Here is a 21329-nt window from a genome sequence, read left to right on the forward strand (position 1 = left end):
CACTTGGCGTTTCCACGGGCTGGGCATGTTCTGAGGCTCCAGAGTATCACCCAGCCCTGGGTGGAAGGCAGGAAGGAAGGAAGGAAGAAAGGAAGGAAGGAAGGAAGGAAGGAAGGAAGGAAGGAAGGAAGGAAGGAAGGAAGGAAGGAAGGAAGGAAGGAAGGAAGGAAGGAAGGAAGGAAGGAAGGAAGGAAGGAAGGGAGGAGGGAGGAGGGAGGAGGGAGGGAGGAGGGAGGGAGGGAAGGAAGGAAGGAAGGAAGGAAGGAAGGAAGGAAGGAAGGAAGGAAGGAAGGAAGGAAGGAAGGAAGGAAGGAAGGAAGGAAGGAAGGAAGGAAGGAGGAAGGAAGGAAGGAAGGAAGGAAGGAAGGAAGGAAGGAAGGAAGGAAGGAAGGAAGGAAGGAAGGAAGGAAGGAAGGAAGGGAGGCAGGAAGGAAGGCAGGAAGGAAGGAAGGCTTCAATTAGCTTTGTATCAGAACTGATAATGAATGTAGTAATTTATTAGACTTGTTAATTGGTGGCTAAATTTTCATAACTCATAACAATCACATTGGTAGCAACCTTTGCCTCGCAAGGTCTCACTGCATGCCACAGTTGTCACTAAAGACAAAAGGAATTATTTCAATAACTTTGGCTAAAAGGGTTTTTTTTTTTTTTTTTGTTGTGCATTTCTTTTGTGCCTGCTCATATTTGACACAGGGCACCTCTGACTTGTGTGTAAAAAAGCCTTGCTGGGTGAAGGAGGCAGATTCCACACTTCAGCAGGGAGCAACAGTAAAACCTAACTGCCGAGGCACATTCTCCAGGCATTCACTCTGCATTAATAATGCTCCTCACAAAGTAAGGTTTATGCACAGTGTTTAACATCACAGTTTATGGTAGTAGACAACTAAAGTCCACATGAAATGAGAGCTTCGTGCACTGCATTTTAGATAAATGCTCTCCAGCTAATTTTGGAGAATCACAGAATGGCCTTGGAGATTATCTAATCCAACCTCCCTGCCATGGGCAGAGATGCCCCATCCAAGGCCATGAAAATGCTCAACCCTCTGCTACAAGGACAGGCTGAGGGAGCTGGGGGTGTTCAGCCTGGAAAAGGCTCGGGGGAAACCTTATAGCAACCTTCCAGTACCTGAAAGGGGCTACAAGAAGGCCTGCAGGGACAGGACCAGGGACAACGGCTTCAAATTAGGGCAGAGCAGATTGAGTTTGGATGTGAGGAACAAGTTCTTTACTATGAGGGCAGTGGAATACTGGAACAGGTTGCCCAGGGAGGTGGTTGAGGCCCCATCCCTGGAAATATTGAAGGAGAGGCTGGACAGGGTTCGGGACAACCTGATCTAGTTGAGGATGTCCCTGCTGACTGCAGAGGAGATTGGACTGGATGACCTTTGTAGGTCCCTTCCAACCCAGACCATTCTGTCATTCTATGATTCTATAATGGCTCAGGCTGGGAAAGACCTCAGAGATCATCTAACCCAACCTCCTGCCATGGGCAGGGACACCTCTCAACCAACCCAGGTTACTCAAGGCCCCATCCAACCTGCCCTTCAACATCTCCAGGGAGGGGGCAGCCACAACGTCTCTGGACAATCCATGACAGAGTCTTATCATGGCACACAAAGTACACTTGTTACTAGACTGCTAGCACAGAACTAAGTTCCTCCTCACCATCTGATCCTATTACACTGGAACCCCACTGCAGGGGAAAGCAAACCACCATCCCTGGGCAGATGTGATTCTCTTTCTTGGCAACATGTCTATTTTCCAAATAATTCACCATTTTTCATAGCTGGCTTTTGGTGTGGGGGCAGGAAAAACAGGCTCAAAGTACAAGCCATGCACAAATGCACTAGCTGGCAAGGCTGAAGATACCAGTTAATCACAGGGAATCAGGAGCATTCCTCCAAGTTTCAAAGGAGTTGATGGTGCCAAGAAATGCATGCTTTTCCCTTGCAAAGTTTGTATTATTCAATATTCAAATGATATTCACCTTCAGAAGAACTCAAAGCAAAGAAAAAGGCATGAGACTAAAAAAAAAATAAATTAAAACCAAGAGAACAGAACCATTACAATGACACAAAGCTCATGGATGTTGGTCAGCTGGAACTAATTCAGAAGAAGATAAAGTTGTGTGTTTTGAAAATAGAGACTGTGCAGCCTTCTTTGTCCTGCAACTGGTTAACTTATTTCAGTATTCAGGACTATTCTTGAACTCTTGATCAATGCTTCATTCCCATGAGACATTACCATCACATGTCTCATCACTTCTGGATGACAAAGAACTGTGCTACTCTGACAGACAGCTGGGTTCATTCACTCATGCCTCTGTCACCTCTTTGTTGAGTTATGGTAGTAAAGGACACCAGGGTGTAAAGCTGTTCAACACACCGGACACCCTTGCACCTCCCCACTACAGAAGCAGCAGCAGACACCCATCTCTCCTCCACCTTCTGTATTGCCTTCCCACAAGATGTTCTACCAAATGTAAAGGTGTAATCCATAGTTCCACAGCCTATGCTGAGGGCATCTTCTGCAAACACAGACACAGACAAAAGCTTCTGCCCAGTCCTGTTCAGCACATCCTTCTGTCCCATTTAACAGATAATTTCCATTGAAGTATGCTGCAGTTTGGAAGTGAAAGTTAGGAAACATCCCTTTCCCTCTACACCCTCAGGCAGAATCACAAGTATCTACATCAACGGAGTCACCATCCCTGGAGGTGTTCCAGAAATGTGTGGATATGGAACTTTGGGACATGGTTTAATAACCACAGTGGTCTGATGTTGATGGTTGGACTCGATGATCTTACAGGACTTTTCCAACTGAGACAATTCTATGATTCTATGAAGAGCAAGATGCATTTCTCTAACTTTCACTCTTTTAACTTGTATGTAGCCTAATAATGATGATGATGGTGACACTACTACCACTGAAACTCAGAAGAACAAAACCATGCAGGAACCTACCAAACAGGACTTCACACCTTACGCAGCTCTAACATGGCAGAGGAGATTAGAAAATAACTGAACAGCAGCTGCAAACAGTGAGGGGCACAGCCACAGACTCTCAAAGCACAGCAGAAGAGTACTTCAAAAGGATAGGAGGGAAAAACAAAACCAAAGGAACTAACAAGGTAAGTTAAAGTAGGACCACAGCTTGAAAAATACGCAAAGCAAACCCATCTGGCTGGTGAAAGCACGAACTCCTGAAGTATCACTTACACATACAGCAATTTATTGACCCTCCTCTCTTGCCAGCACTCTAACAGATGCTTGCCATCAACTGTATTGCTGCTACAATATGGTGGTATTGATGGTATTAATGTCATCTGATCCTTGACTTCTGTATAAGCAAACTGGTTCATCTGCTGCATCACACTCATAGATTCTTAGATTCATAGAATACCAGGTTGGAAGTGACCTCGGTGGCCAAGAGAGCCAATGGCATCCTGGCCTGCATCAGGCATAGTTTGGCCAGCAGGAGCAGGGAGGTCATTGTACCCCTGTACACAGCACTGGTTAGGCCACACCTTGAGTACTGTGTCCAGTTCTGGGCCCCTCAGTTTAGGAAAGATGTTGAATTGCTGGAGCATGTCCAGAGAAGGGCAACGAGGCTGGTGAGAGGCCTTGAGCACAAGCCCTATGAGGAGAGGCTGAGGGAGCTGGGATTGTTTAGCCTGGAGAAGAGAAGGCTCAGGGGAGACCTCATTGCTGTCTACAACTACCTGAAGGGAGGTTGTAGCCAGGAGGGGTTTGGTCTCTTCTCCCAGGCAACCAGCAGCAGAACAAGAGGACACAGTCTCAAGCTGCGCCAGGGGAGGTTTAGGCTGGAGGGCATGGAGAAAGTTCTTCACAGAGAGAGTGGCTGGCCATTGGAATGGGCTGCCCAGGGAGGTGGTGGAGTCACCATCCCTGGAGGTGTTCAAGAGGGGATTGGACGTGGCACTTGGTGCCATGGTTTAGATAGGCATGAGGTGTAGGGTGACAGGTTGGACTCGATGATCCTTGAGGTCTCTTCCAACCTTCTTGATTCTATTCTATTCTATTCTATTCTATTCTATTCTATTCTATTCTATTCTATTCTATTCTATTCTATTCTATTCTATTCTATTCTATTCTATTCTAACCTTTCAGGGTAAGAATACAGTTTAAATGACGTGGCCCAGCACCCTGTCAAGATGGGCCTTGGAACTGCCTACACTCATTTGCTTTTTAGTGCTATGATCTCAGTCCAGGTACTGACACATCAACTTTTCTGAAAGAAAGTTAGGCCCAGTTAAAAGTTATCTTCTTTATCAGAAGGAGAAACTCAGCAGTTCAAAGTGAAGCAGGCTAGGGGAAACAAAATATGATAACCTCACTCCATAAGGAAAGGACTGTAGTCTGCCAGTCTGTAAAATCAGTGCCTCTCACAAGCACTGCATTCAGTCTACATTTACAGCCTTCAGAATTCCTATTTGTGAAACCAGATCTTCAATTTGGGAATTTCACATCATGGTAAGGCAGTACAGCTCTCTCCTCTCTTTCATTTATTCCTATTTGTGAAACCAGATCTTCAATCTGGGAAGTTCCCATCATGGTATGGCAGTATAGCTCTCTCCTCTCTTTCATTTATTCCTATTTGTGAAACCAGATCTTCAGTCTGGAAGTTCACATCATGGTAAGGCAGTACAGATCTCTCCTCTCATTTATTCCTTAAACAGCTCACTTGCTTCTAAATCTGTTAAGAGGCAGTCTGGTCCAAACCCTTAGATTCTGCATATGGTCACAACTCCACTGATGTCCCTGGAGCTGTAAGAGACATCAGCCCAGTTTCTGGCCCATGCACTGCACTATATCCTCTGAGGAGCTGTACCATTTCCCCCCCCAAGAGAGCCAGGTGCAGCCATGAAGGCCTGTAGTGAGCAGCATCAGTACTTACTGCAGTTCTCTGCCTTTTTGTTCCGATGGATCACTGTCTTCTGGCTGGGTGTGCTGAAGAGGCTGCTCCAGTTCACAGTGTGGTAGTAGCACAGATTGCTGTTGTCTGTTATGTAGATGTTGCCAGCACTGATTTGCTTCAAGGACTGAAACTGCAGAGAGGTGATGCCTTGCTGCTTTAGGATGAGCAAGGAAAGGCCACTGCGATGAAAACAAACATAAGAGAGGACAGGAATTAGCTCCAGAAGGCAGAACATATTAGAGCTGGCTGGGAATTTCCCACTGTGGTAGTTTTAGGCAGATGCCTAGGAAATTTTCCACAGATCTTGAGTAGAAAGTGATAGAATGTAAATAAATCACCATTGGATGTAAAGGGAAAATAATGGTAAGGTCTAAATAATGCCTTTGGTCTCTGATAACTGACAGAAAGTTAGTTGTGTAAACTAACTCTATCTCCTTCTGGGCTCTTGGCTCTAGAGGGGAAAGCTGTTGGTAGCCCCCTGGTTTTGTCCAGGGGGGTCTCTTTGTTGTTTCTAAATTGTAAATCCATGTAACTATTGGCTATTTTGTCCATATTCATTGCATTCCATATTTCTAGATTGCAGTTTTGCTTGTAAATAGAGCTTAATTTTCTTTCAACTAAGCTAGTCTGGCAATTTTATTTTGGGGGGTAATTCTCTCAAATTAGTTGGGGGGTAATTTCAACCCACCACACTCACTAGAATTGGTTCCTAATGCCAAGATGATCTTCCTGGCAAAACTGAAGTTTGGTCAGAAACCATTTGGTTTGGGGAGACACAAACGTTTTATAAGTCAAAATCCAGTTCTACCGCCTTGAAAAGAGGGAGTCCTGCAAGAGCTGTGACACCACAGCTGGTGCTGCTGGCAGTGACAGGCCAAGTGGGCTCACAGAGCTCCTCAGCTAGTGCCACTTGATCCATTAACATCTTTTGGAGACAAAGTGCTCTTGAGAAAACTGAGTAAAATCCAGTTTGTTGGGGTTTTTTGTAGGGTTCTTTTTTTGGCAGAATTAATACCATGATAGTTTATCTGCTCAGGAGAAACTGACAAAGTCATGCAAAACGTATTAAACATCTTCTGTCAGGCATCAAATTAATGTAATTTATAGTAATAGAGGAAGAAATTGTTATTTTCAAGGAAATTTTTCCAGCTGACTTTCTACATTTCATTTTTCTTTTGTTGTGATATGTGGTTATCTCCTTTATTCATCAAAGGAACAGCAAATGGTTGTCTGTGTAACAAGGGAATTATTGCACATATTTTTTGACTGAAGGCAGGCAATGTCAAGTTTCTGGGCACCCTTCAAGTTATTATATTTTAATGATTGCAATTGTTTTCCAGCTGCTCCAATACAAATTGCTGCTTCCAAAAAGAATGCTGGGAGGTAATTCAGCTTCAGGGTTTGACTGCTGTTCCTGTTCTCCTCGCCTTACTGCTGAAGATGCCAGCAGAACCCCACGACAAATTGACTGCATGTACACAGTGGGGAGCCAGAGGTAGCTCTTTAGATCATTCTGGTGCCTCCTTGTGTTTCCCCCCATTATTTGTCACCATATCTTCTCCTCTTCTAAACAATTCCTCCACAGGGGTTTTCACAAGGAAACACCTCTGGCAAAATAATGAAACCACCAAGCTAATGCACACCGCACCTGCAAGGCACCTCAGTGATGTCAGTGCTCTTCTATCTTCTACTGTTTCTTAAGACTGCTTTGTTCTTTGGGCACAGGAGCCTGCACTTCCAGCCACAGCCATGAACTTCCTGAGCATAGTGCTCAGGTCTCTTGTTAATGCCTTTTAAGATGTGTTTGACATTCACAAGGTGTTTTAACCCACCAAGGGTACTTGCTGGACAATGAGTTAAGAGATACAGCAGTGGGCCAAGGCTGCCTTCTATTTTAAAGAGCAAATCACTATATTCAAGAAGTATTGCCCATTATTGATCAACAAAGACACTGTTAGGGAATACCTTGAAAACAGAGGAAAACACATCGTTTCTTATGCACTTCCCAAGGCATGCTGCATTCTGTGCTCCTGAAGAAAGACTCATGGAATATTAACTAACAAGGACTGCATCAACAGAGGGAGCATCTTACCTGTAGAGAGCTCTCCCACCAATAGTAACCAAGTTAGAAAAGACCCTGAAATCTGTCATGTTCTCAGGCCACGACTGGATGTTCAAATATCCTGAGGGGAAAACAGGCAAGCAGAGGAATGTCAATGACTTCAGCCATAAGGACTGCTTTATCATACACATCAGCTAGGGCAGGCTTGGCCTCCACATGAAAGGCAGTGCTGGTTTCAGAAAAGGAAATAAATAGGTAATGAATGCTGCAGACTAGCACATTTGAATTCATCAGGCTGCTCACCACTGGCTCCTCCAAGAAAGCAAAGCAGGGCTTGTCACAGCAGCATCACTTCCACTTTCAGCAGCCACAGTGAGTGTGAGCCTAAACAAAAGCTGGGATCTTGCAAGGCTTCCCAAGCCTTTTCTACACAGCAGAAGCAGGAAAAAATGAATAATTGTCTAAATTAAGAACATTCAGTTTTAAATATGGCAGACACTTAGGACAGAAACTGAGAGAGCTGTCACAATTCATTACAAGGTGACAAGAGCTCCCTAACCCAAAGAACTTGCATTCCATTCTGAGTGCGTGTGTGAGGATGCTCTGCACAAAGCTAATCTGGTGCTACAGAGACCTCTGCAGAGTGCAGTTCCCTGAGATCTTGATCACTGCTGGACTGAACTGCAGTACCTCTTCAAGCACTGAGGGAACTCCACTTAAGTAGTAGAGCTGAGCCCATCAATTAGTGTGCTTAAGAAGAGAAAATAACAAATACCCAGACACCAGACTATCTTTGACATTTATTACTGAGAAATTTAGAGCTTACTTTCATTTTCTAATACTACTGCCTCACTGAAATGCACAACTTTGGAGAGGTGAACCACGTGGGAGAGAACTAATTTCAAATGCCAAATGCTTGTGGAACTCCATCAAGCTACAATTGCTTTGCATTATCCAAAGATTTTTCTTATGTGCATGAAATAGGGAAATGCAAAAAAAAAATCTAATTGTATCATGGAACTTCCTATGCCTCAGTTCCCACCATTGCCCCTGGTGCTGTTGTTGGGCATCACCCAGCAGAGCTTGGCTCCAGCCTCTGGGCACTCCCCCTGCACATCTTTAGCACCACCAATCAATTCTCAGGCTCCTCCTCTCTGAGCTACAGAGCCTTCAGCTCCCTCAGGCTCTCCTCATGAAGAAGATGTTCCACTGCCTTCAGCATCTTTGTGGCTCTGCTCTGGACTCTCTCAAGAAGTTCCCTGAGGTCCTTCTTGAACTGAGGGGCCCAGAACTGGACACAATCTTCCAGATGTGGCCTCAGCAGGGCAGAGTAGAAGGGGAGGAGAACCTCTCTTGACCTACTTACCACAGCCCTTCTAATCCACCCCAGGATGCCATTGGCCTTCTTGGCCACCAGAGCACATTGCTGGCTCAGGGTCAACCTCCCATCCACTAGAAGCTAATCTGCAGCAGCATCTGCTCTTGAAACAAAACAAGCAGCTGTAATACTAGATTGGCTTCTCTGTCTTTTTCCAAGGCATATTTCAAACTCTTTCAAGTGAGGACCAAGATCTCTCACCCACTGAACAGCAAAGTCTTGGTCTTCCGAACCTCATGCACCCAAAAGGTAACAGGCCTTGAGTATTCATGAGCAAAGGACAACACATTTGTGACTATCAACAAATATGGAAGTCATTGTGCATTAAAACTTTATGGTATTTGGAGCACAGTGACCTTAAAGAAAAAAAAAACACCTTGCATTCTTCAGAAGATCCAATAAATGACAACCATAAAGACAGAGTGAGGAGTTCAGAGGGCAGGGTATCACAAGTGTGTTACCTGTTATCTCCCGCACAGTTTGGAAGATATTCAGTTTCTCTGGATTGATTGCAGCAATTGTGTGGTAAGGGTCCCTGAAAGATCAAAAGGACAAAACGTGATACTCTGAAGAAAACAAAGACCAGGTTCTCACAGAATCACACAGAACCATTCAGGTTGGAAGAGATGCTCAGGATCACCAAGTCCAACCCACAACCCTACTCTACAAGGCTCACCCCTAAACCACAGCCCCAAGCACCACAGCCAAACCACCTTCAAACACAGCCAGGCTTGGGGACTCCACCACCTCCCTGCCCAGCACATTCCAATCCCTGACCGCTCTTGATGGGAAAAAATTCTTCCTCCTGTCCAGTCTGAACCTGCCCTGCTGCAGATTGAGGCTGTTCCCTCTTCTTCTCTGGCTAATGAGCTGTGAGAAGAGAGCAGCACCAACCTCTCTACAACCTCCTTTCAGGGAGCTGGAGAGAGCCAGGAGGTCTCTCCAGCTTCAAACTAACCATCCCCAGCTTCTTCAGCTGCTCTTCATCAGATTTACTCTCCAGGCTACTGAAACATGAGATTATCTACAAGCAAAGGAAAATCAAGAGCATGCCAGCAGCTCCTGGTGCATGGCATTAAAAAGGTTCACTTTGTAGATGTGATTTAGAGCAGGACAGATTGCTCTGATGCCCCTGGGGCAAAAGCAAACCACTTCACACACAGGGTTGGAGTACTGGAAAGCTTAAATGGAAAATCCATTCACCAGCTACAATACTACAACATTCCAATGCATAGTGATGAGCACAGCAAAGCATATCAAATACATAGGAAGGCTGATCTGGGTTTGACAGAGAAGCTCATTAAGCCAAAAACTTCACACAAAACCTCCACCAAATCAGACCACAAACCCCCAGTTGCTCCTTCTCTCCCCACCCGTGGTTCAACATATGCCCCAGTGATGGTTTCAGGCTGGCCAGGCCTGAAACTGCTTCCCCTTGGTCCCTGGCATTAGACCTAAACAGGCCTAGACTGTGCAGGAAAAATTAGATAAAAATTATCTGTGGCCTTAAAAGCCACAGATAAGACTGGAACCATCCTCCCCCACACCAGAGAAGGGAGCTCACTGCCTCCAGGGATGTGCAGAGGAAGAAAGAGAAAGCAGCTGACTTCTCAGCCAGCTTTATAAAGATGCAGGATTTATGGGAAGAAACATGATTCCCTCTGTCCACCCACTGGGCTGGACACTCTGGACCCTGGAGGTCTGTCATTTAAGCACCCAGCTCCAACTGGGTTATGAGAACATCAGAAAACAGAGATAATTTCCAAGCCAGGATCAGTTAGAATTGTACTGAATTCAGTCTAGGCCTTTTGGAGTTTGAGCTGGATAGCTTAAGAATTTGAAAAGGGCAATTAAGCAAGATGTCCAAAGGCTGGAAAAGGAAATACTGCCATCAAACAAACCCATGTGCATAGACAAATCCCAAGAAGACCCTGAGGACAAAGTAACTCATTCAAGCTGGGGTTGAAGTATAGGTGAACCAAGAGGAAAGATGTTATCTTTGTGAGATCGTGGGAGGCTGTGAGTCCTTCCAGCATACTGCCCTTCAAAAGTGGAGTTTGAATCTTAGCTGGCTGCCAGCATGGTCCACAGCCTGCTTAAGGATGGCTGCACCTGTATGGCCTGGTCTAGGATTTGCGAGAGCTAACAGTTGGAGTTCACAGAGCATAATTTGCTGTGATACAGCCTTACAAGTAACTATTATAGCTACAGTTCCAAATGTGGATGCCTTCTGTTAGATATCAAGTCTGACAGGATTGATTTCATGTCTTTAATCACCCAAAAAGATATCATTCAAGTCTTGGACAGCTTAAGTTCCTTTCATAAGCAGTGGAGAAGACAGGCATATTTTCACTTCTGTGGAGACCTTCAAGAACTGCCTGGGTGTGTTCCTGTGTGGCCTGCCCTAGGTGATCCTGCTCTGGCAGGGGGGGTTGGGCTGGATGAGCTTTGGAGGTCCCTTCCAACCCAGACCATTCTGTCATTCTATGACTCTATATTAGCATAAACAGATGAGGCTGACCTTAATTTCAAGTCTGTCATCATTTAGTAAACCTTTTCCTTTTTCCTCTGATTTTAAAGGAGTCAAGCTTCTCCAGCTATTGAAGAGGGTAGGAACCATCCTCAGAAAACGTGGAGCAGGCATTTCCATCTCTCCTCCTTATGCTTTCCCAGCACATCATTTGTGGAACTGGAACATGCAGATAATCAGCCAGGCTGTGCCTGGGGACAGACCTCAACACGTTAGTGTGGAGGCAGACTGATGGGGTCACTTCTGACCATGCTGCAGATGACTCCAGGTTAGCAGTAACAAAATGAGTTCTTGAACCTTAACATAAAGCCCAGTAGACCACAGAAACATCATATACACTTAATAGTAACAATCTGAGGCTCTCAGAAAGCCAGATAAAAAAGTCTTGGCTGTCTGAGAAACACAGCACTTTGCTTTTAACATGCATTACCATTAAAAAAGAAAACCCTTTTCTGTACCAAACATGAGGTCGCTGAATTTCACCTCCAAATTCTAAGGTAAAAGAGTCTTCAAAGATAAGAAATCTGCTTTTAACCCCCTTGAACAGCCAAGGGCATGATATGTTTTATGAACATTCAAAGCTGTGGAACAATGCAGTCAACTTCTACCATCCTTATTAGCAGAGCTGGGGTTTTCCAGTAGGTTTTTCAGCTGAATTTTACAAGAATGAGAGTCTCAGTTCACTCTGAAACTGGAGTTTAACAACTACAAGGATCAAAAAAAGCTGGTGAGCACTGAGGGCTTTTTGCTCCTGCTGTGAGTCCAGCTGGGGTGAGAGGAGGGAGGAAGCATTTGTTTCTAGTTGAGGATGTCCATCCTTAGACCTAGAGCTCTCTGTATATCTCACTCCTTCACAAGCAGCCACACAAGCTGAAGGCACTTTGGCTTTTTAGCACCCCAAACAGAAGGAAACAACAGAGAGAAGATTACTTTATCTATGTGCTTCAGCAGAGGATAACCTTAAAAGAATCACAGAATCATAGAATGGCTCAGGCTGGAAGAGACCTCAGAGATCATCTAACCCAACCTCCTGCCATGGGTAGGGACACCTCTCAACCAGCCCAGGCTACTCAAGGCCCCATCCAACCTGCCCTCAACATCTCCAGGGAGGGGGCAGCCACAACCTCTCTGGACAATCCATGCCAGAGCTTTGCCACCCTCCTAGTGAAGAATTTCTTCCTAAGATCCAATCTAGACCTATTCTCCTTCACTTTCAATCCATTTCCTTTTGTACTATGGGTGGACACTGTTGTAAAAAGTCCCTCTGCAGCCTTTCTGTAGGATCCCTTCAGGTACAGGAAAGCAGCTCTAAGGTCCCTCTGGAATCTTCTCTTCTCCAGGCTGAACAATCCCAGTTCCCTCATCCTGTCCTCACAGTAGAAGTGTTCCAGCCTCACAGATACTTTAATACATACTGCTGTAATTTATGCTGTGGGGAAAATATAGATTGCAGAACTCAGTGTCCTCATATGTAACATTTGGAGCGAGTTTTCTTCATAAAGAATAATACATCAAGTGCTACAGGGTTTCAACATTATGTTTCCTAGACCTGTATTCTTCTATAGAACAAAATATTTTAACCCTCTGCTTATGGACTATAGCTTAGATACTGTTCATATGAATATGGTTTCATGCGAGATTTGGTTTGGTCCCTTTAAATCATCATTTTTACTGAGATTCAGCTTGTAACTTGGCAGCTAATGTAACTTCTGCAATAAAAGCAGTTACAATATCACAGCACCACAGTACCTTAGAGGTTGGAAGGGACCTCCAGAGATCATCCAGTCCAACCTACCTGCCAGAGCAGGAGCACCCAGGGGAGTCTGCACAGGAATGCAAACAGCTGGGGTTGGAAAGGCTCCAGAGAAGGAGACTCCACAACCTCTCTGGGCAGCCTGCTCCAGGGCTCTGGCACCCTCACACCAAAGAAGTTTCTCCTCATGTTGAGCTGAAACTTTCTCTCTTCCAGTCTGTATCCATTGGTCCTTGGCTTATTGCTGTGCACCACCCAAAAGAGCTTGGCCCCGTCCACTTGACCCCCAGCCCTCAGCTATTGATAGACATTGATCAGATCCCCTCTCCACCTTCTCTTCTCCAGACTCTCAGTCTCTCTTCCCAAGGGAGATGCTCAAGTCCCCTAAGCATCCTCCTGCCTCTCCCTTGGACTCTATCCAGCAGGCCTCTGTCTCTCTTGACCTGGGGAGCCCCAAACTGGACACAGGATTGCAGCTGTGGTCTCAGCAGGGCAGAGCAGAGAAGACAGGGCAAAGAACCTTCCTAGCCCTGCTGGCCACACTTTTCTTGCTGCACCCCAGGATCCCATTGGATCTTTTGGCTACCAGGGCACATTGCTGTCCCATGCAGAACTTGCTGCCCACCAGCACTCCAAGGGCCTTCTCCATGGAGCTGCTCTCCAGCAGGGCATTCCCTAACCTGTCCTGGTGCCTGCTGTCTTTCCTCCCCAGATGCAGGACCCTGCACTTGTCCTTCTTGAACTGCATGAGGTTTGCCTGCAGCCAGCTCTCAGCCTGTCCAGCTCTCGCAGCCATGTAGCCATATTTAAACCATTTCAGCCACATTTAACCCAAAGACTGGATTTAAACACCAGCGTGTTATGCACTGACTGCAGCTGAAACTCCAATCTCGACTTCAAGGCTGACTTCAAGAGGGCAGCTTTCGTGCATGTGCATGCAGTGACAGGCACCCAGGCCATGACACTTTATGCTAAGTGAGGCACTCTCTCTGCATGTGGCTGCTGAGCAAATGAAATCCAAACCAAACTAATGGAAGGTAATTTCCCTTCCTCTTTCCCATTCTCTCCTCAGCGGTGATGGTAAGCCAGGACTGAGGCTCATACGATAACCACAGACCACAGCTGCTTTTTCTCTTTCTAGAGCAGACAATCCTTCACATCCTTTCTTTTTGTAGAGGTTGAATCATAAGAATCAAGTTAATGCTTCCCTTCATAATGGAAGGCAGAAAAGTAATTTATCCTGGATCTGCTGCTCCACAAAGGAAGCCTGTAGCCATCATTAGGAGGAGAGGTGGTTACAGTTCCTTTCAGCTACCACAACGACATCCCATCTGACCATGTTTTCACTTACCCGTGAATCCCAGTAACAAGGAAGATAAGGTTGCCATTGATCTTGGTGCAGTTGATGAACTTGTCAATGTTGCTGGAATCCACCGTCTGAGCTGACACTAAACTCCCTGTTCCAATGCCATCACAAGCTGCCAAGACAAAGAGTTTGTGTCAAGAACCAGGGAAAGCAACTCCTGAACCAGGACATGTTGGCATTCTGGGCACAAGCCTGCAGTTCTTTCAAAGACAAAGCAGCAGAGAGGGGTAAAAACAGCACCCCTTGCCCACAGTGCCAAAGCAGCAGGTGACAGTTTAAAAACTGAGCCTAAGTACCTGCCACAGAAGGACATCCTGGCACATAGGTTAAGGTATTCCAGATTAGATCTAAAGGCAGGTGTGAACCACCCAAAATCCCACTGAAGCCAGCTGTAAACAGAGAGGTATAACTTAGCTCAGACCAGCCTGGTGGCCATTCCACTTCTTTGTGCACTACTCACAGCTGAAACTGAATGGTCCTAACACTCCCAGTGAGAAAACTTCTCTCCATAGCCTTTCTATGGAATTTACTTTGTATTTTCTGGGACATAGAAGACATCCAGGAAAAAAATTCCTCATGACTTCCATCACAAAATGTGTCCTACCTCCATCAATGGTAACTATCAGCAGCACATCTGAACCTTTTACACACATGTGGTAATCTTCCTTCTCACAGAGTAAGACTAAGATCTTGACAGGAAGATGCTATGTGCACTTCCATGCATAGAACTCTCCACCCAGCAAAGAAGCTATGTGCTGCAGTCATACCATAGACAAAAGCTAGAGCTTTAGCATGCTCCCCCTTGGATCATATCATACAGTCATAGAATTGTCAGGGTTGGAAGGGACCTCAAGGATCATCTAGTTCCAATCCCCCTGCCATGGGCAGGGACACCTCACACTACAGCAGGTTGCTCACAGCCACGTCCAGCCTGGCTGCAAAAAACTCCAGGGATGAGGCTTCCACCACCTCCCTGGGCAACCTGTGCCAGTCTCTCACCACCCTCATGGGGAAGATCTGAATCTACCCGCTTCTAGTCTTGCTCCACCCCCCAGTCCTATCCCTGACACCCTAAAATGTCCCTCCCCAGCTTTCTTGTAGCCTCCTTCAGATACTGGAAGGCCACAAGAAGGTCTCCTCAGAGCCTTCTCTTCTTCCTGTGGAAGGACTGAAGGACAGCTCTCAAACCCCACCAGGAAATACTTGTCACAACAGAATAAATAATTCTTCCAGCTTTCTCTAAAGCCAACAGAGAAATCCCTTTTATCTAATGAAAAGTAATTGGTTTGGTTCTGTTACCATTACAACTGAATACATTTTCATTCTGTTGTGTAGACCTCACACACAGCCTACAGCAGCTTTAAGTCCTGTGGCTATCTGAAGGCTTCCAGCATCCTCATAAAGAGTATTTCAGGCCAGCCTGCTCTGCTCTATGACAGCACAGGCTACACTCAAGGAAATTTATATCAAACTCCTACCTTTAGGACAAATGTCAGTGCAGGGCTTGCACATCTTAATGCCATTTTCTTCAACTTCCATCTTGGAGCTGGGACATGCACGGACACAAGAGCTGGAATCCACCACAAAGTTATCTGAAGAGAAACAGAAGAGATTTGCAGGAAGTGACTCAGTGGACCCAAAAGCACTGGGACACAGGCTTGGGGATGTTGTGTCAGTCCATAATTACTAATTACCTCAGCACTGCCAGATTGGCATTAACAATTAACGCTCAGTGCTTTCTGAAGCATGCAAGCAAGCAAATGAAGCACATTTTCAGAGGCTTAAGAAAATCCATGACTTGTCAGGCCTGATCTCCTCTCCTCCCCTAATTTCCTTTTGTTATTATTTGTAGTTAAAAAAAGCTACACTAATTTGAGGTTAAGTAAAAGGAGATGCTCTACCCTGTCTCTTTCAATTACAAACAGACAGATACACCTGGGATCAAACACTGCAAAGGACAAGTTTTGCCTTGTAGAACAACTGCCAAGGGCAATACAGAGTGATCCTACCTAATTGAAGGACTTCATTTTGTCAAAACAGGAGAGAAAAATAACAAAACAAAACACACACAGACAAAGAAGGAATAAAGGTCAATGAAGTATTTGGACAAAGAGTCATATCAGGAAGAAAGGCATGGAGGGAGAGAGAGAGGAAGGGAGAGAGGGAGGAAGGGAGAGAGGGAGGAAGGGAGTGAAGGAGGGAGTGAAGGAAGGAAGGAAGGAAGGAAGGAAGGAAGGAAGGAAGGAAGGAAGGAAGGAAGGAAGGAAGGAAGGAAGGAAGGAAGGAAGGAAGGAAGGAAGGAAGGAAGGAAGGGAGGGAGGGAGGGAGGGAAGGAAGAAAGGAAGGAAGGAAGGAAGAAAGAAGGAAGGAAGGAAGGAAGGAAGGAAGGAAGGAAGGAAGGAAGGAAGGAAGGAAGGAAGGAAGGAAGGAAGGAAGGAAGGAAGGAAGGAAGGAAGGAAGGAAGGAAGGAAGGAGGGAAGGAAGGAAGGGAGGGAGGGAGGGAGGGAAGGAAGAAAGGAAGGAAGGAAGGAAGAAAGAAGGAAGGAAGGAAGGAAGGAAGGAAGGAAGGAAGGAAGGAAGGAAGGAAGAAGGAAGGAAGAAGGAAGGAAGGAAGGAAGGAAGGAAGAAGGAAGGAAGGAAGAAGAAGGAAGGAAGGAAAGAAGGAAGAAAGAAAGAAAGAAAGAAAGAAAGAAAGAAAGAAAGAAAGAAAGAAAGAAAGAAAGAAAGAAAGAAAGAAAGAAAGAAAGAAAGAAAGAAAGAAAGAAAGAAAGAAAGAAAGAAAGAAAGAGAGAGAGAAAGAAAGAAAGAAAGAAAGAAAGAAAGAAAGAAAGAAAGAAAGAAAGAAAGAAAGAAAGAAAGAAAGAAAGAAAGAAAGAAAGAAAGAAAGAAGAAAGAAAGAAAGAAAGAAAGAAAGAAAGAAAGAAAGAAAGAAAGAAAGAAAGAAAGAAAGAAAGAAAGAAAGAAAGAAAGAAAGAAAGAAAGAAAGAAAGAAAGAAAGAAAGAAAGAAAGAAAGAAAGAAAGAAGGAAGAAAGTTCAGTGAAGTAAGTGAAGTATTTGGACAAAGACTCATATTCCTTAAGCAGTGCATGCAATACCAGTTTTGTTTAAAGGGATGAATGATGAAATAAATAAATCAACAAAACACCTTCCTTCAAAAACCCTACCCCCTCTTTTAGAGACAGGATTAAGCCTTGAGGTTCCAGACTTGGCTCTTGGCTTGGGTTACATTCTCGCCATCCTTCTTGGGTAAAATAATGAGTGCACAACACAAGGACACAGAGAGAAGAATACCCTCCCCCTTATTCTTTTTTCTAACTAAAGCAGTAGTATCAAAGCCAGTGGAAGTGATTGGCCTCTGATTTTTCCTGTGGCTTGTCACCATCTGTCTGGCATCTCAGAAACATGTGATTCTTACATGTGTTGCATTATTCTTTTATTATTAATTCCCTCCTCCTGCAGCAGGACAGATTGGGATGTGATCTGCTGGAGAGCAACCCTGTGGAGAAGGAGCTGGGAGTGCTGGGGGACAACAAGTTCTGCATGGGACAGAAATGTGCCCTGGTGGCCAAGAAGGCCAATGGGATCCTGGGGGGCATTCAGAGGAGTGTGTCCAGCAGAGCCAGGGAGGTTCTCCTCCCCCTCTCCTCTGCCCTGCTGAGACCTCACCTGGAATATTGCATCCAGTTCTGGGCTCCCTAGTTCAGGAGGGACAGGGATCTGCTGGATAGAGTCCAAGGGAGGGCTGCAAGGATGCTGAAGGGCCTGGAGCACTGCCTGGGGAGGAGAGGATGAGAGCCCTGGGGCTGTTTAGTGTGGAGAGGAGAAGGCTGAGAGGGGATCTGATCAATGTCTATCAATAGTTGAGGGCTGGAGGTCAGGAAGGAAGGGACAGGGACAGGCTCTGCTCAGTTGCACCCTGGGATAGGCCAAGGGGCAATGGATGGAAACTCCAGCACAGGAGGTTGCACCTCAACACAAGGAGGAACTTCTTGATTGTGAGGGTTACAGAGCACTGGAACAGGCTGCCCAAAGAGATTGTGGAGTCTCCTTCTCTGGAGCCTTTGCAGCCCTGTCTGGTTGTGTTCCTGTGTGAGCTGTGCTGGATTCTCTGGTCCTGCTCTGGCAGGGGGGTTGGACTGGAAGATCTCCAGAAGTCCCTTCCAACCCCTAACATCTTCTGATCCAGTGAAAATAATTATGGTAATGTTTTGTCAAACCATCATTTTTCTAAGTTAAGAAAAGGACATCAGGATCATAAAAGCCCTTGGTGCCAGTTAGTCCTGGTGGAAGACTCTTGATTTTGGGCAATAGAAATTTCTGCCCTTCTACAACCCACTAACCCCTATAAGCTTTTGGCACTGCTTCAGCAGCTCATGCTGAAATTCACACACACTCACCTAAAGCACAAATGCAGTCAGTGGTGCTGGAGAAAACAGAAATCTGCTCAATCCCCTTTCTTTAAGGAAATCACTACAGGGATACTTGGGGAGTGTCAGGAACCCAGCATGTCACTGACTGCATGAGAGAATCCTCTCTTGAACGTGTAAATCACCTGGGGATGTGCTGATGATATTAAGAACTGAGGAGTGTCACAATAAAGATAAGGTCATCCTGAAGAACCCTTCCTGATGTGTCAGCTCTGCTCACCCAGACAGCGGCTGCCCAAGGCTGTGATGGACAGTGGACAGCAAAGATGGGCACAGGCCACCTGCCAGCACACAGGAAAGACCCCCAGGGAATGTGAAAAGGGTGTGGGCCAGGAGGGGCTTTGATGAATGAACCAGGAACATAAAAGCCTTGGGCTATGCCAGCTTACTGGGGAGAACATCACCAGGGACAGCTCAGGCTGGAGGCAGCAGCCCACATCATCTCTCCCCCCTCACCCTGCACCAAAGAAGGACCATGGGGTGGTAACTATCTTGCCTGCTGTCTCTTTCTCCATTCTCTCTCTCCCTTGTCTTTCTCTGTTTTGTTTGCTCCATGTTCTCTCTCTTTAATAAATAGCCTCATCATGATCTATGACCTTGTTCATGTCTTAATTTCACTCAGGGGAATGTACAAAAGGAACTGCATCTCCCTCCCAGCTCCTCGAACAAGGCATTGCAGTTAACACCCAAGTTCCTACAGGCTGCAAGCACTTGTGGAGCTGCAGAGGTGCTGCACTGAGCTCTTGTTTTGTAAGGCTCAGCCCTCAGGGCAGGGAGGGGCAGCTGCACAGCACTTACGTGGGCACTTCTTGACGCAAAAGGCCCCATAGGTGTACTTGGCATTGTGGTTGTGCTCCAGCTGAAAGGTGGTAGGGTTGTACACAAAGGTCTGGGGACACTGCGTGACACAGGCGCCACTGTCGTTGAAATTCATGCAGGCCTACAAAACAAGGCAGAAAGCAACACTCAGTCAAACCAAACAGCTGCTCTGCTGTGCCCTGGGCTGGGGGGGGGAGGGATGCTGGATGAGAGACCCCCAGCACTGGCCTTGTCTCAAGCAGTGCTGCTGAAGGGTGGGGGAGCACACGGCACTCTGCAGCCCTGAGGGTGCTGCCCCGGCCTGCACCTGCCTGAGGACATGGGGGGAAGCAGGGGGTCAGGGGGCCGGAGGAGACCACACTGTCCCTGCTGCTCTGCTCGGCCCCACGCCTCGGCAGGCAGCAGGGGAAAGAGTGACAGCCATGGGGCACAGCCATGCTTGGTGCTGCCCATGGCCTAGAGAGCACCACATGGCACAGCCCTGCTTGGTGCTGCCCATGGCCTAGAGAACACCACACGGCACAGCCCTGCTTAGTGCTGCCCATGGCCTAGAGAGCACCACATGGCACAGCCATGCTGGGTGCTGCCCATGGCCTAGAGAACACCACATGGCACAGCCCTGCTTGGTGCTGCCCATGGCCTAGAGAACACCACATGGCACAGCTCTGCTTGGTGCTGCCCATGGCCTAGAGAACACCACATGGCACAGCTCTGCTTGGTGCTGCCCATGGCCTAGAGAGCACCACATGGCACAGCTCTACTTGGTGCTGTACATGGCCTAGAGAACACCACATGGCACAGCCCTGCTTGGTGCTGCCCATGGCCTAGAGAGCACCACATGGCACAGCCCTGCCTGGTTTCAGTTGGGTTGTTCTTTTTTGTGTCATTGTTGTTTTGTCTTTTGGTTTGTTTGTTTGTTTGTTTGTTGGGGGGGGGTTGTTTGTTGTTTTTATTTGGTCTGGGGGTTTGTCTGTTTTCTTTCCTTTGCAAATACAGTGTGTTTTGTTCACACTTGCCTCAACTGCAAGGAATGTGATGATAGTTTTCTAACCTTCCTCCTGGCACCTTATATTTCTGGCCAGTATCTCAGCACAGAGATGACCCACCAAAAGGGGCTGAGTGAACCCCCCCAGTCTGAAGCACAGTTGACTGCTGCAGCCCTTCGGACAAACACCTAACACCCTTGTAATTTGTTTCATAACTATTCTCACTGCTAGCAATCAGCTCCTTCACCACTCCATAGGACGTTCTAAAGCTGCCAGGGGCCAACAGCTATTTATCATCATCTAAACAAATGCTAATGACCCTTTCAGAGGTCCAGTCTTCATATGTCTTACAGCACCAGCCCATCCTCCAGCAGAAAACTGCAGTTCCCAATAAGAAAGTGAGAGGGATAAGGACTTCTTTTGTGCTGGCACAGGAGGGGGTCATTTCCCTAAGTGGCAAGTTTAACAAGGTCACTTGCTTCACACACTGGGAAAAGAAAATAGGACTTTGGATCACTTAGCATTCATGTTCAGCCACCCACAGCTGCCAGAGGACAGGGCCCTGACAAATACAGAGGCAAGCGTGTGGATAAAGAAAGGTAATGGTATGCAGGGAAAATAACTGACCGTGCCAGATGGATAATTAGGAATAGAAAAGCCCACCGACTTTGAAGGTCCTTATCACCACGTACCACGGCTAGCTCATGACAAACTGGTGGAGTAATATTCACAGTGTCAATGTCAAATAAACATGAAAGCTGTAGCCTGGCTTGGACCCCTCTAGCAGTGTCAGCATTCAGTGCTGCTGCTTTCTGCTTCCCCCCAACATGTCCTTCAGAAGTCAGGCTGCTTCAGAAGTTTTAGCCCAGGGATGAAACCTTCTGGTCCTTTTCTAGGTTGTAAAAACTACAGCTGGGTTTCAATCTTTAAAGAGTCAACAAGCATACCAACAAGCTTGCCATGTTCCCTCCCCTCCTGGGCTGGGACTGAGAGGATTACACAGAATCACACAGAACCATTCAGGTTGAAGGGATGCTCAGGATCACCAAGTCCAACCCACAACCCT

General features: G+C 46.3%; 1 protein-coding gene across 1 annotated transcript in view; it reads right to left on the reverse strand.

Annotated features, from left to right (window-relative positions):
- ERBB4 (erb-b2 receptor tyrosine kinase 4) overlaps window positions 1-21329 on the reverse strand; it is a 538583-nt gene that overhangs the window by 246097 nt on the left and 271157 nt on the right. The window contains exons 7-12 of the mRNA XM_054380880.1: window positions 19257-19398; window positions 15509-15622; window positions 14016-14142; window positions 8843-8916; window positions 7034-7124; window positions 4921-5120 (exon numbers count right to left, since the gene is read on the reverse strand). Of these exons, the coding sequence (XP_054236855.1) occupies window positions 4921-5120; window positions 7034-7124; window positions 8843-8916; window positions 14016-14142; window positions 15509-15622; window positions 19257-19398 (748 nt within the window). The remainder of the gene's footprint in view (window positions 1-4920; window positions 5121-7033; window positions 7125-8842; window positions 8917-14015; window positions 14143-15508; window positions 15623-19256; window positions 19399-21329) is intronic.

This window comes from Indicator indicator, chromosome 5 (genome assembly GCF_027791375.1).
Source record: "Indicator indicator isolate 239-I01 chromosome 5, UM_Iind_1.1, whole genome shotgun sequence".
Classification (NCBI taxonomy): Eukaryota; Metazoa; Chordata; class Aves; order Piciformes; family Indicatoridae; genus Indicator; species Indicator indicator.